At 40.4% G+C, this 16,466-nt stretch overlaps 1 protein-coding gene across 1 annotated transcript in view; it reads right to left on the bottom strand.

Annotated features, from left to right (window-relative positions):
• RAB3GAP2 (RAB3 GTPase activating non-catalytic protein subunit 2) overlaps positions 1–9,430 on the bottom strand; it is a 56,826-nt gene extending 47,396 nt beyond the window's left edge. Inside the window, exon 1 of the mRNA XM_050893527.1 lies at positions 9,322–9,430. Coding sequence (XP_050749484.1) covers positions 9,322–9,430 — 109 coding nt within the window. The remainder of the gene's footprint in view (positions 1–9,321) is intronic.
• Between the last annotated feature and the right edge of the window lie 7,036 nt (positions 9,431–16,466).

Below are 16,466 nucleotides of genomic sequence, written 5' to 3'. Positions count from 1 at the left end.
ACCATATCCAAGAAACAGTCGGGGCCAATGCCTTCCCTACAGCACAGAGCAGAGCAGACCAACCTTTCCAAGAAACCTCAGCCACTTCAATGCTGAGACTGAACACCCAACATAAGACTTCAACTGTGAGGATTCTTGCTGCCTCTTTGTGAATAGCTACGTTTTCATAGTTGTTGTCATCTTCCTCGGATGAAGCTAGATCAATCAAAAAAGGATGGAAAAATGAGGTAATGGTGAGGCACCATGCCACTGATGAAGCTGCAGAGATCTTTCAGAACTGCGACCTGCTCTGCAAAGCCAGCATCTCCTCCAGCTTACAAGGGTTTACAAGCTTGCTCCTTCATATCCCTCCTCCACATCGTATAGACCGCCCCTGCATGTGCTAGTCATATGTATTTCTCAAACCCCTGCATGCATTCTTTCCTTTCTTCCATACATTAATTCCTTTTTAAAAAAGAAACTAAATTAAAAATAAAATTGTTTCCTTATCCATATTATTCAGACACTTCACCTATGCAATGGCTATTGAAGCAAGGTATTAAACAACAGATAACTAATCTCTGAAACAATGGACAGAGAAGCAGAGGGGGTTGCCCCTGTCATACCCCTGTCACACTTTAACTCAAAGCACACTGCTATTCACCTGTGCCAATGAATTATAAAATATACCAGAGAAGCTGTCAGCTTGCAGAGACTTTCCCATGCACCAGCACCTGATAAGGTTGGTCAAGTGAGAGATGACATAGGATCCAAGTTCTGTTTACAATGAAGATTTTAAGAAATACCCCGCCATTTCCTTTAGTAACATTACAGATCAGAACTAGCAACTGTGGAATGTAAGTCATTATCTAGTAACCAATACTCAAACAAGCCCTAAACAGTTCTTGACTTGCAACATGTTCATTTTTTCCACTGTTGGGAAAAAATCAAGCTTCCCTGTGCAAATCTACATTCCCATTCATCTCTATCTCTGACTAGTAGTAGATGTCTGGTAAACAGTTCTCCCTACTTTGAGAAAACAGCAGCAATATTCCAGATTTTGCTTTACTGCAGAGATTGCAAAAATAAAAGTTCATCTACTGGGTCTACAAGAACCACTTCATTCTTTAATTTGAAGCATATGGCATTAAAACTCCATCATCAGCACATCTAAAACTTTAGAGCCGCTTTAAATGCTGCACATGTGCAGCATTGGTTTTAATGTACAAGAGAATTCATTTCAAGCATATTTATCATAAACTTAATACCCAAAAGAACAATTTCTACTGATAAGCATGTTTTGTTTAAAAGACAGGAACAGAGGAGAGAGAGAAACCTTAGCAACAGATCTAGACCAATGAGGTCTAACTGGCATTTAACAGGTCAAATTCGCTACAAAAGATGTTTTTACTCAGTCTAAGACTTCCTCCCCAAATTGCAGAATGTACCTCTGAGCACAGAAAACTGCCAGTGTCCTCCCTTCCAGAGCAGCACGATGACCTGGGGAAGGCAGCAGAAGCCTTTCCGTCCTGCCCTCACATCTATGTTCCAGCTCTATGCAGCAGGTTACCAGAGGACATGCGTGGCATGGGCTTGCCCGGGAGAGTCTATGTTTGCCCAAGTGGGAGAGCATGTGTTGAAAACTGGACCCCCAAAGCCACAAAGGTCAAACTACCCCTACATACACATAGCTTTAAAACGAGCAAGTTTATGTTCATAGATTTTTTTTTTTTTTAAATAAATGAGAAAAATTTCAACTCATGCACAAGACAATAATCTGTCCTCAACAGCTTTTAGATTATCGGCCATAAAATAACAAGCTGCATCAGCCAAAAAACTAATATGTACACTCTTTGCACATATAAAAACTATAAATAAAACCAAGTCATGCATCAATTTCTTTCAGATCTTAATGTACTGGGTTTGGCTGGCATAGAGTTAATTTTCTTCATAGTAGCTGGTATGGTGTTACGTTCTGGACTTGTGATGACACAAGCACACCCATGTTTTAGCTGTTGCTGAGCAGTGCTTACAGCATCAAGGCCTTTTCTGTTTCTCACACTGCCCTGCAGCAAGTGGGTTGGGGGTGCACAAGAATTTGGGAGGGGACACAGCTGGGACAGCTGACCCCAACTGACCAAAGGGATATCCCATACCATACAATGTCCTTCCCACCAATAAAATCAGGGGGAGAGAAGTTGTTGGGGGGCGACATTCAGAGTTATGGCATTTGTTTTCCCATGTAGCTGTTATGCGTGATGGAGCCCTGCTTTCCTGGAGATGGCTGAACACTTGCCTACTGATGGGAAGTAGTGAATGAATTCCTTGTTTTGCTTTGATTGCCCACAGAGTTTTTGCTTTACCTGTTAAACCGTCTTTATCTCAACCCACAAGTTTTCTCACTTTTACCCTTCCAATTCTCTTTACCCTTCCCCCCCCACTGTAGGGGGAAGTGAGCAAGCAGCTGTGTTGTATTAGCTGCCTACCAGGGTTAAACCATGACACTTAATTGCATGTGTGTAGTTTGTTCGGTTTATGATCTTCCAGCTTGTTTCCCCATCCGTGCTTTAAGAATTTATAAAATTCCTAAGCAATCATTTCTTGCACTATTACTTAAGTGCAAGAGTTTCAGATTTTTTTTCTATGTATATTCACTGCAATTCTGATACCACTGGATTGCATAATTAGTGAAGAAATAGAAGCAGTTTCTCTTCTCTTCAGGCCAAGGAATTTTAGAAATAGTTTAGAATCTTCTTGCTATTCAGTAATCATGGGGTATTTATTCCCAAAGCTCCTCCAACATAGGGACTGACAAATATATTAGGTTGTTTTGCCAGCATTACTGGGAAGCCCCTTTTGAGACTAGCATTACATTTGTTTTCTCTTATCACTTCAGACATCCATAAGGGGGGGGGGGGGGGGAAGATGACACTCGAACTAAGTTAGCTCGCTAATCTGAAAAAGAACCACTTGAGCAACTTCTCTTCCTTCAGCTGGTCACAATTGCTTTCAACAGAATAAAAGATGACTAAGTTAAAAATAATCCAGGTATTACATAGATTCTTTAAAGTAATGCTGCAAATTTCCATGGCTTACAGTTGTAACTTAAGTCCAAAAACAAAGTTTGAGGTACCACAGGAAAAAGAAAAAAAAAAAAGCTTTGTGATGCTATAATAGCACAGGAAGCAAATGAAACAGATTACATACAAAACACAGCACTTCAGCTTAAGTTATAGCAAGAAAGAAGGAAGTCTATACAGTAAAGGAGGTGCTAAAGCAGCAAAAAACTCAGGTGCGAAGATAATTTGGACAAAGTACTCTGACACCATTCTGTAATGTGTGTTGAGAGCATGCCATTTAGTCTTTCCCATATCTCAGAATGTATTAACAATTACAGATGTAACACAATTCAAGTGGAGTGCATATTTGTATGATATTTTACATGAAAACGGAAAGAAAGGAATCTTAAATTTATATAATGCAATCTGGAGAGAGAGGATCTGATTAAAGACGCAATACAAAAGAGTTTGTCAGAAGACTCTTCAATGGGAATATACCAAATTCAATAAGAGGGATACAGAAACAGTTAAGAACAGCCCTACTGCTAAATGCAATCTAGAATTTGATTCTGTAACATATTTTTTCTTTGTAACCTTGTTTGCAACTCTGAAATAAAAAGCCTGGCCTTCCGTATTTCTGAATTAAATTAGTGGATCCAGATAAAGCAGAGTGTGCAAGCACAACTCCAAAGACGTTGTTTAGAGGAACGGGCCGAAGAGCACTTTTCAGGATGCTGTCAATGTAACAGGGCTGGATTTTGGAGAAGAGTTTCTCTGCCAGGCTTAAGCCATAATTCCTACTACAAAAAGAAGCAGTAAAGCGACACCTCACAGCTCTGAGCAACCCCCCAAATCAGGGGTTTTTTTTCTTTCCCCCAAATAAGCAGCAGCATCTCAAAGCTGTGCGCTGTGCCACACACCGCTTTGAAGTGACCAGCTCACTGTCACAGATGCAGGTATCATTGCTTGGGAACTCCCAAGGCCAAGTTTGGTTCTGGTTTTTTTTTTTCTTATTAATTCATTTTGGTAATGGGAGATAAACACACTTGGGAACTAAAAATATCTGCACACCAGGAAAGTACCAATTTTTTTATTTCATCTTAACGCCCCCAAAGTTTACCTAGCAGCAGTCCTACCTGGCTATGTCACTGAATTGCTGTCATCAAGCCTATCAAGTGTTTTAAAATACACAGTTCAAGCTCAGAGTCTACTGGAAGAACAGACACACACATCACTTCAAATAAACTGTAGTTAAATTCCTCAAATTCTAAAGATTATAGAAAGTGTTATGTGTCTTTATTGCTCAATTTTCTGCTCTTTTCAGTTAAATATCCATTAATTTCTTAATGCTAAAATTCTGTTATGCCTATGAAGCTTTATCACATTTTGCAAATAAGATGGATTTTTTCATTCATGTGTACGCCTTATTATAGACAGTGGTATAATGGAGTTAACTGTTACAGCTGTTTTCTGATCTAGCCAACACACATCCCAAAATATCTTCAACACAGCAAGCTGTCAAATTAAATGTAATGCAAATACTTTCTATTCCCAGTATTTGCACACTTGAAACAGCAGTTTTCAAAGCCACTTAAATACCACTAAGCTCAGGCTCCACAGAGGATTTGTGCCTCATTATTAGCATTAACTTTTCCCAAGAATCTTAAATTCTCATGCTTTATTAGTCCTGTTCATTAAAATATGAAAAAGCATTCAAATCCTTTTTTTCCTAGAGAATAAAGGTATGGGAACTCCATACAAAGCATCTTTAACCAGCTTACTCCATAATATCGTTTTTATTTATTTAAGCCACATGAGGCAAGATCCACCTCAACACCTTCTATTCTAATATGTACAATTAAAAAGTAGCTATGTTTTGCTTCACAGCAGATCAATGGTCACCTCAAAGAGTCTATGAACATTTCTTAAGTTATTTCAGCATTGCATTATTAGCAATCTTAACATATGATTGCATAATGCAAGCAAGAATAACATGAACCCTTCTTTCCAGTGTTTCCTGACCAAGCAGGAAACAGGTACCTGCAGAACTGACTTTACACAAGGTTCAAAGGAGGAGGACACCTTTTCTTTTCCTCCTCAGTTTACCAGACAAGTACAATCCTTTGTACAAACTAGACAAACTGTTGGGCTACAGAAAAAGATTAAGTGAAGTTGTAGTTGATAGGATGCTTTCCATCATCTTTTTCTACTGTTGAATGTGTTTAAATGTTTACCTGTACAAAGGAAGGAAAAAAAATAAAGTTCCCTTAGAATAAACATGCAGCCTTTTTTTTAGTCAGTTACTTACACCTGTATTTTTAATATATGTAGCACTTTGATAAGCCTTTTCAAACTAAATTTGAAATTTACAACCTAGATTAACTTACTATAAATAAATGAAATATGTTGCTATGTCAAATATGACTAGGTGAGAAGGTACAGCTTTTTTATTCATACTAAAGACACCTAACTTCAAACTTTAATGAAAGTCACAGTGTCACATAGTGATTTGGAAGTGTATACTGCTTGCATTTTCAGAAGCAAGAAAATTCTTTTTGTTTAAAATGTATCTACAAAAATGCTTTTACATTAATCATCCTAGATTTTAGTGTAGCAAATACACTCACAGAAAATATTTTGGTTAGAATGAAAAAATGGCCAAAACTAAAACAGCAGAAAAAAAACCTTATCTGATCTATAACTAAGCAACCAAAAAAGAGAAGACCTACAGCTTCTACCAAAAACCCTAAACTCCACCCGTTGAAGATCCTGGAGGCACCTTTTCAAAAACATTTGATATCCAGAATCTGACAGGAGCTTTTGAAAATTGTAGTAAGCACCTAAAACATTAAGTTCTGACTCAAAAAAAAAGTTATCAATTTGTTAATTGAAATACTCTTTGTTAAATAAAAATGTTTAACAAACATTTATTTTCCTAAGCTAGCCAGCATTTTTCATTTAACTATAGAGTTTAAATACTAGTGAAAAAGTTTCCATACAAATGCAGCGTAACTTTAAAAAAAAAACACCTCACACAAGAAAAAAAAATAGTAAATAAAAGGTGCTGGTTCTCCAGTTTAAAATAAAAAATACTTAGAACTTTGACATATGTTTATTAATATTTATGTAATTGCTTATATGTGAATAAACATAGCTTAAGTTCAGGACAAAAGCTGTATTTGATAGCAAATGAACATATTTTCTTTGTTGAACTTATCAGTAAAAACAAACTACTCTAGTTTCTTTCCCTAAAGAGTAAAAATACAAAAAGCAGATTAAAGTTCAAGTTTTTAAATGTACAATTTCATTAAACTACTGTTTTAAAACAGTACATTCTGCCAATGGAACAGTTTTTACTAAAGCATTCATTGATAAAAATCACTTATTTATGTCTTGCTTAGTTAAAAATATTTGCCTTGACTCTTTGTGCCATAAAAGTGCAATATGCACTTAAAAAAAACCAACAAAAACCTGCTTGGACAAAATTTTTTTCTTTCCTTGGTGCACAACATTAGAAGCAGAGATTTGTTTTATGTTCTCATGCTTCCTCACTTATACTTTATTTACAGCAAAGAGTTCTTCCATGTGAACAATGTAAAAGTCAAGGTACACAACAACCATCAAAGAGAAAATGGAGTCATTTTGGACTGCCATGCAACAAGTCAGTTGCTTACTAAGAAAAATGAATGGATCAGTACGTAGGCAAAAAAAAATAAAGGAAGAAAGAATGAAAAACTGAATTAAGTATTTCCAACCAGAGCAATAACTCTGGGTGCAAGTCCAAGAGACTAGCAGTAACTGCAGGATCTATACCATCTCATCGCAACCTGAGCTTAAAACAACGCTGCAGCTTAGCTATTCAGTTGGTTAGGCCACAAACTGGCAGCAAAGCAGACTTGGAGCAACAAGCCTAACGGGAAAAGAATCTCCTGTTTCACGCAGCCAAATCCAGTTTTTTCTAACTTAGGATACCTCCACAATTTACTTATTTCTAACTTAAGATACCTCTGCAAGTTGTAACAGTGTTTCTCCCTGTCAAAGATGAATGCACTAAGGACTTCTGCTTCAAAATTACTAATCTATAATCTTACGTAAAAGTCACTTTTGGGAACTCTCACTTGCTTACATTTATGCTCATTTATCCTGAACCATGAAAACAGCTGTGGTATCAAAAAATTACAGGCACAAATCCAAAAGATTTCAAAGAATCTAAATGAGCAATATTTTGAAAAATACTTTATTCTGACACTCTGCTTCAATGACTGAATAAGCAAATATAAAAATAGTCCAGAATACAGCTAACTCATTAAAATGGAAGAACAGCGCATTTTAGAATATGCATCTTCTTTGCTTCTATCATTTTTGTAATTTTAAAACATACTAAATGTTTTCTCTCTTTACAGCTATTTGATAAATCCACTCCAACAAAAGTATCCAAAAGTTATTTTACACAAACTTCTCTCACATGTACCATCAAATAGGAAAGAAATGTTTTAATTTCTTTCAGCACGTACTTTTAGAAACACGAACACATTACAATATTTTGCTTTTATCGTCAGTATTCAAGAGGCACTAACAGGACCCTACTGGTTCTAGAATCCCTCCTTTAGATACAGATGATACCAAAAGAAAAGCCATACGGAATCTGTATGCATTTTTCAGAGCATTATTAGAGTAAAACAACAAGCACTAGTAGCAACACATAACTGTCTTCTACCAAAGGTTTTGGACAATGAAGACTGGCTGTACAAAATTCTTCCAGAATTATTTTCTTCCAAGTGCATTTCAACAATAAAGGAAAATAAATTTAATCTTCAACACAAAAAGAAAGCAATAATAAAATACAACATGCATACAGAAGTTTTAGTGGTAAAGTTAACTAGTTGAACATATAGTGTACTTTTAAAACTTTTTCACAATTGTTGTGTCAACTTTTTACCAGGACCTGTAGTGACAGGACAAGGGCCAACAGTTTTAAAGTGAAAGATGGTAGATTTAGATTGGATATAAGGAAGAAATTTTTTACCATGAAGGTGGTGAGACACTGGAAGAAGCTGCCCAGAGAAGTTACAGATGTCCCATCATCGCAAGTGTTCAAGGTCACATTGGACGGGGCTTTGAGCAATCTGATCTAGTGAAAGATGTCCCTGCCCGTGGCAGGGGGTTGGACTAGATGGACTTTAAAGGTCCCTTCCAACCCAAACCATCCTATGATCTCCCCCCTCCCTTTTAATTCCCCCACAGACCTTTTAAGCTTTTTAAATAAGCACCTTGCTGCCTTCTCTCATAGCTCTGTTTACAGTTGAGAGGACTTTACAACCATCTTCATTGTCCTCTTCAAATGCTTTCCTTCCATGCTGTTGCCAGAAAGCCAAAACATTAGCCAAATATAGTTAACACAGTACAGCACTAGCAACATACAGGCCAGTGTTTCATTTCCCTGTACTGTCTACCCTGGGCATGGATCTGTTGGTCCTTCTTCTCTGTTGAGAATACAGCTTCTGCGCCAGACAGCTCAGCTTTCGCTGTGCATTGCCTCACACAATGGAAATCTGGTCCACAACTTCAGACTGTAGTTGCGCTAAGATTTAGTCTTTTAATTTAAGTTGCCAAACTAAATCTTTAATATACTTTAAGCACGTTTTGCATTATTAGACAACCCTGCATGCACAACATTTGTTAATTTTACTACAACATCTTCAGACAACTGCACTCTCTTTACGAGAAAATTACAAACTTTCATCTCGAAGTTTGTGGCACACAGGGTCTGTGGCCAAAAAGCTTCACCTACACACTACAGGATAAGGACCAACATCTGAGAACAGACGAACACCTGAAGCTTCCAGACACCAAGAAAATCTGAACTTGTAAGTGAAGATGTGGCACCTGCAGCAGGACACCCACCCTTTACAGCCCTTTATCGCGGTAACGATGCCGAGCACTCAGCTACCCGCGGTTAGCCCCTACACGCCCCTGGCACACTCTTGAGCGGACAGACACGGTTAGGAAAGCGGAGATGAAGGAGGCCAGAGCCCAGCCGGCACCCCCGGCCTCACCGTCAAGCTGTGGCCACCGGGCAGGGGGGCACGGCCCCGTCGGGACAGGCCCCCGTCACCGGGCCGTTCTCCGCGGGAGCATCCAGACTCCCGCCATACAGAGCCCCGAGAGGGCCGCAGGGAACAGCCCCACCATCGCCGCCCCCACATGCGCCCCGCTGGGCCGGGCCGGGCCGAACCGGGCCGGGCCGGGCCCTCAGCTCCCCTGCACCGCGGGGCGGACTCACCGCTCTCCTTGCCGGCCGCGGCGCTGCCCTGGCGGCAGTGCGGGCACAGGAAGTCGCGAGCCGCCTCCAGGTCCTGGAAGTGGCCGAAGGGAACCAGGGCGCACGACATGTTGCCGTTACCGCTGCTGCCGCCGCCGAACCCGGAAACGCTCGCCGACTTCCCTTACGCCCGGCGCCGTGCGGCCCGCGCAGAGCGCATGCGCGGCGCGGAGAGTCGCGGCCGCCCTCCCCCCTCCCGCTTCCGCGTACCGCGGGAGCTGTCACGTGAGCCCGGCAGCCGTTGAGCGGTGGCCGCGGGAGGTGGGGCGGCGGTCGCGGCGGAGCCTCTGAGGCGGCGGCGGGGCTCCGTCCGCCTCGGGCCGGGGGAGTAGCGGGGATGGGGCGGAGCCGGCTGCAGCCGCGGGTCGGCAGGGCCGGGATCGCGGTCGTCCTCGGGCGGGCAGCGACGTGGCTGCTTGCGGGCAAAAAAACAGTGGCCCAGCGGAGAGGCGGCGGGCGCCGCTCTGAGGAGGCGGGATCGGCGGTGGCGGGCGCTGCCTCCCCGCCGCGGTTCCTGTGGGGAATAGCGGCCTACGTGTGTGTTTTTTCCCTGGCCCTTGGGCCCGCCGCTGGGAGGGCCTTGTCCCCAGAGCGGCGCGGCTGGGGTGCGAGTTGCCGTACGCCTGCGGCCCTCGGGGCTAGCTCTGCTCGCGGCCCAGGCAGCAGCACCATGGAGCGGCTGTGAACACCCGGTCTTGGCAAACCCAGGAGGCAGAACAGCCGCCAAGTCTTGTGTTGTCTTCAGGGCCAACTCATCACGCAGTCAGTGGCAGTAATTGGCATGTGAGAGTTGCATTGATGACAATGACTGCGTACTTGGCAGGGAAGACAGGACAGCTTCCCAGCCGGCCTGGGTGTAAAGGAAGGTGCTGTGAGATGCTGATACAATTTCATCATCCAGGCCTAATGATGAACCAACATGGCCCTCAATGCCTATGTTACTTTGATGAATAGGGAACACCTTTAACAGGTAGTGAGGACAGGGTTTCTTTCAGTCTTAATTGCTCTTGGAAATAGGAAGTTTTTGCTTGGGTTTAATGTTGACCAATTTCTATTCCTTCTTTGGACACTGAGGCATATTAGTCGCAACAGCCATTATGATGAGTGAGATTTGGTGTGGAGTGACATCAGTATAGTGTTGACAGCTGATCCACAGCCTCAAAAATCTCCCCCTAGGGCAAGGAGAAAAAAAGCATGTGTGAGAAGAACACCAGGTGATGTTTTCTTGGCCCCGAAGAAATAGAAATTGCCCCGTCCACAGGACTTTACAATTTCTTTTAATGGATCCTACTTTACCAGGCTTTCTTATATATATATAAAATATGGTTGCTTGTTTTCACACAGATGTCTTTGATTTGGTAGATAACAATGTGTGTGTGTGTTTAGTAGTTAAAAGCAGAAATGATTGAGCAAGCAGTCCAAGTCATTCTGAAAGTTTGGTTTGTGATCTAGGTTTTTTGGGTGGTCTTTAAACACCTAAGACTGAATACATTTTTACTAAAAGAAGTTTCATTCCAAACTGGAATCCATTTGGACTGTCCTGAAGGCACAGACTGTAACAGGCTATAAACTCTAGAAAATCTAGAAAATCAGACTGTCAAAGAAACTGGCTTTAACTTATCCTGACAACTTTGTAACGTCTTCAGCTGTTCTATGTTGTTGCAATACTTGGGACCCAACAGCAGTTTTGCCCTTAGCGACAGCAAGGACATTTTGGTTTTACATTTAAAATCTGTGGCTCCTCCGGCAATACACAGGTTAGACTTGAATTTAAGCAGATGATAAATAATCCTGTGCCTATTCAATACAGAGTTGTTGAATCCTGTTTTTCTGAACGGGCATGAAACTACATGCTGTGTACCAATGGGAAGGAGGTTCTTTGAAAATAAGGTTACAATGTGGGAAACGTTGAAGGCAACTGGTATGGAGGAATGGCTAATGACTTTGAAGATGCTGTAATTAAACATGTAAAGCCTGTGGGGGAAAAAATATTTAATGACATTTTAGATGTGTAACATGCAAAGTCACTAGTAATGTCAAGTGAATAAATAAAGAGTATGCAAGAAATTAAATTAACAATCTTATTTGTCATTCTTTAGTGATGCTTTTATCACATTATGAAAATTTCCTTATTTAGAGACTAGTGAACAGTGTAAGACACTGTCATATCCCTGCCTGGTTTGCTGCACAGAAAGAAGTCAGGTTACAGAACTGCCAAGATACTAATTAATGCATAAAATACGGCAATGAATAATTCAGCAAATGAGTTAATATTTCAAGACAGGGTTGAGCTCTGATGAACTCACGTTATCACTTTGGCATCTGAATTACCTTTTGTGTGTTTGCTACATCATCTTCAATAGTTACTGATTTTTAAATATTCATTGTAATTATATGGGAGGCTATTAAAAAAAAACGCTTTGAAATACCTTTGTCATAAATATTAATCAAAGTTCTTGAAGCCGTTCAGATAAATGCTTAACGTCCGAAATTAACAATACATGTACAGTAACAGCAATACTTTTCATTTACGTAGGTCCTGTCATTTGGAGACCTTAATGCAGTTTACAAAAACGCATAATTATGGATGTTAGGGATTTTCACTTGGGGAAATGAAGGTAATGAAAGATTAAGTGATCTGCTCAGGGTCAATCCACAGATCTGTGGAGTACTGCGAGTAAAACTCTGCTTTCTTCATCATCAGTGATGATCTCCGCCTGTCATTCATTCATGCTAGTTAGCATAAATGAATGTGATTGTACTATCATATGCAGAGTCCTGAATTTGGTCTTTGATAAGAGCAACCGAAACCGGCAATTTAGTAGTAGTTACAGCAGACACATCTATACTGTAATGTCAGCTTGATACAGACAATCACCTTATCAAATACATGCATAAGTGGCTTCCAAGTTATGCAATTAGCACTCGTGGGGAGGGAGCAAGAATTAATCCGCGTTCAATAAAATGCAGAGAACAGAGAGAATCTCAGTCAAACATTCATGCTTGTACCAAGCCTTTCACTGCTGTCTGAGCACAGCTAGGCAGAGAACTGCATCCTTAGATGCCTGAGTAAGTGATGTCTGTCTCACGCCAAATATCCGCGATTCCCAAAGCTTCAATGTAACTTACGGTGGTTTGTCACCTCTGAACATCAATTTGCATATTTATATCTTTATATAAATTTCTAAATTCAGATTTATATAAATATATGTCAAATATAAAGATATAAAAAGAGCTGTATGTCACAAAATTATCTGTCTTGGGATATCTGTAACAGACCTTTCTGTCTATCTAGCAGACAAGGCATTGAATTCGTTGTTCCGAGCTCCCACACGGGCACGAGGCAGAACTGGGGCAGGGCTAGAAGCATGAAGATTCATTACTGCTGTTACAGACAGCTTACGAAATTTAGTAAAGGTTGTATTTGAAGAACAGAGGATGGAAAGATGCACTTGATATTTCTCTTTTCCTATGTATTACATTTCTTGCATATAGAAAAATATATTCTAAACCTGAGTTTGTGGAGTAAAAACAACATACTGAAGAAATTGCTTCCATTTTGTCACTAGATCAGATGTTCTGACTCACAGCAAAGGCAGGACAGGAGTGAAGATAGAGAGGGCCAGACAGTACGTCTCTTCTGACCATTCTGGGTTGGGTTAAGTCTGGATTTAAGCAAGCTTTTTTCCTCTCAACATACTTAGGCAGGCCACTGCAGGCAGCTCCAGCTGAAATTTATCTACAACAGCCTGTAAGGCTTCACAAAATTCTGGCTCTGCCTCGCTGCAAATTCATCCTTTGCAGCTTGAGGTAATGTGGAAGGCATGAAGACTAGTGTCTCGACTTGACTACTCTTCAGATTTTATTCACAAATCTTTCTGGAGAGATGTATTTACTATCCTGGCCTTCAATTAAAAGAATATTTTCACCCAAACTCTAGATAATCTGAATCCTAAATTCATATTCCAGATTTTTATTTTTGAAGTAAGAAGATTTTTAAGATAATCTGGATCTTTTTTCATCATTGAATGTTTGTGATTGATGCTGCCCACTCAGAGTCTTATCTATTGCATCTCTTGATTTTCACCAAGATGTGGTTTAAACACTGTTTTAACAGAGAGCCAAGATATATTCCCACGTACAAATACCTATAGAGGATGGTGAAAACCCCCAAAGTTTTCTTCCCACAGTTTCCTCCGCATTTTTGCAAGGCAGTCTTGGGACAGAAGGGATCTGTACCATAAATCCTACACATCCATCGTGGAAATGCCAGGCCTCCTGACTAGAGATTTTAACTCTTAGTCCCCTAATTTCTGTGTAATAAAGTTACCCTGTGCTGAGCCAGTATTATTTTATTTGAAAAACCAGTTCTGGAAATTAAAGCAAACCCTGCCCCTCCGACATATCTGCCAGCATGTAGCAGTACAATGTGCAGCGTCAAAGCCTAGAGGGAGACAATCTGTCTTGCTCCTTTTTTTCTCACCTTCCTGGGCCAGACTCAGACTGGCATCCCTGCCTGCCTGTTATCTCTGCATGGAGGGTAGCTGTTGCTAAGCAACTGTGGACCAGGCACCACAGCCTGGTTCTAAAATGGAGAATTAACTAAATTAGTTTTGATGAAGACAAGATACAGCTGACAAGCAGGCAGGAGTGAGAAAAAAAAAAGGGCAGCTGTGATTTGCCCTAGAGGACAAAAGGTGTCCAAGCAGAAAGGGGAGTTTTGAAAGCAAAGAGGGAATGATGTATGTGGCCCAAGTGGAAGAAATAAATAGAGAATTAGGTGTTCTTCAGGGCAAGCGCTGTCTCTCTAGTTGTACATCGCCTAGCACAGCAAAGCTCCAAGTCTAGGGAGACTTCGGGACACTATCATAATATAAACAAGTGAAAAAAATTGCTGCCGCAGAACCTTCCACCTCCCCCTCTCTCTGGTCCGGATTTCGATACAGCCTCACAGCCACCTCTAATAGGAGATAAAGAATATGGAAAGAAAAGTGAGGGAATTTAATAGTTCAGTTTTCTGTCCTGGGGAATTGTTACCTCCGTTGACTCCGTGAGCCACCCTGGCTTGCATGACATGAAGCGTGCAGTGGCCTTGGGTGACTGCGCAGTGACTGGAGACTCGCTGTATTTTTTTTGTAACCCTACAAAAGTCACTACTGCATTCATGCATAGCCCATAAAGAATTTTTCTTCCAATAAGGACATTCTGTGCTAACTAAGCGTGGCCAAATCTCATTCTTTTGTATTGCCCGAGTTCCCCAACCTCAGAATCCAGATCATAGCATTCCACGAAAAGGCACATCAGCTATTGGGCTCAATTTCTTACATTATTCTTCTAGAGATACAAAGGCCAAGCAAAAAATATGCAAGTTTTTCTGAGCATATTAATGTTTTGTCATTAATTCACTGCAATAGTACTTATTCCCATCTATGTTCACTTTTCATGAATATTTCAGCAAATAATTTCACAGGCTGAGATAGTCTTAGAAAAAAAAGTATGCAAATATTGAAGAACATTGCCAAAAAAACCCTGTACTACAACTGTGATTCAACCAGTTACACCCCCCCAGCCATGGAGCATATGTGTACCCCACTGAATTTTTGGTCTAGTCATGACAAATCGATGTGAATGAGAATTTAAATATTGAATATTTAGACTGGAAAATTTACAGGCCAAGAATTCTTTGTTACAATGAACTTGTGAGTGAATCTGAACAAGCTTAACACAGTTTTCTGGTGTTCAGAACACTGAAAATGAAAGCAGAGAGAAAAAAGTAAGGTGATTGCTTTTCAGCAATGTAGGCTTGCTTGTAGTGGGTATCAGTCAATCACTTTTTCCATTTCTCTCCTGCTCTTAAACGTCAGCAATAGATTTTAAGAGATCTTAGTTCACAAATATACCTTCAGACAACTTTCAGATACTACTTCGAGTTTTACATAAAGCAAGATAGTTAAATCTCATAGGCTTATTCAGTGACAGAGTCAAATAAGGTGGATTTCTTACATAATTCATAAGTCTGAAGTACATTTTTTAAATAATTGGTTGTCTTAGTAGAATATTATATATCTGGGTTTTTAGCATGTAAGCTAGAACACTAGAGAGGTGCTTAAAAGTTAGGGACCTCTCTTTTGGTTTCGGTATTGTTAAGAATGCAGCTGACATATCCATAGATGCTGTATCATTCCTACTTTGCTAACATGCTATCAATCAAGCAAAAAATACTCATTTTCTGTATTTGAAGTTCATCTTTTCAATGTCTTTATTCATTACAGTGAGACTTTGATGTCACAGATCTGAGAGAAATATCAGGGAGAGATATAAACATAGAGAAGAAAGCATGCCTAGTCTTCATGATCCTTAATGACAGAAAACCTGAACGTCGGCAAAGCAAATTTACCATCTCAGAGGATGAGTTCAGACTGCCATCTGGGGGACTTAGGGCTGATTGATAAATCTGGCTGAAGGGCTGAGAAATTTAGCCTGCGTGGTGGATCTAACTGGATATCTTCCAGTAGTCAAAGCATTCACTGCAAATATCGTACCCAGTGAACTTTTTACTGAGTTGTTCAGTTTGCAAACTCTTTGTAAACCTGGCGTGATTTCTGAGTACTTGTGGAATTGTTTGGATGAATCATTTTCAAACTGCAGCCTGTTCTCAAACTTCCCTTTAATGTGTTTCTGATCTGTGACCGGTTATTTACTTTACATAGGATTTTTGTTCAATTTTCGTTGGATTTTTTTCCCCCTTTGTTTCCTTTTAAAGAGGGAAGTAAAATATACTGAATAATAAAGAGTGGTTAATAAACAAAAAATCATGCTATTGTAAGTCACCTGTCTGTGATCATCACCAGAAGAGAAAAGAACATCCGTCTCTATCCAGGTATTCATAAGAAGCTGGGGAAATGCTTCCCTAAAGTTTGTGTGTACAACATTGGGTTTGTGTAAAAGTTTATGAATAGCCTAACACAAACGCCATCTAACATAACAGCCAGCTAGAGTGCTAATTGCCACCCACAAATGCTTGTAATGAAATCATCACTGGAGTGCAAGCAGAAGGCAGGCCTGAGCTGTCAAACCACAGTGGTGTGGCAGGAGCCAGGGGTGCA

Source organism: Gymnogyps californianus, chromosome 3 (genome assembly GCF_018139145.2).
Source record: "Gymnogyps californianus isolate 813 chromosome 3, ASM1813914v2, whole genome shotgun sequence".
Taxonomy (NCBI): Eukaryota; Metazoa; Chordata; class Aves; order Accipitriformes; family Cathartidae; genus Gymnogyps; species Gymnogyps californianus.
Note: the sequence above shows the minus strand (reverse complement) of the source record. Positions and strands in the feature narration are given on the sequence as shown.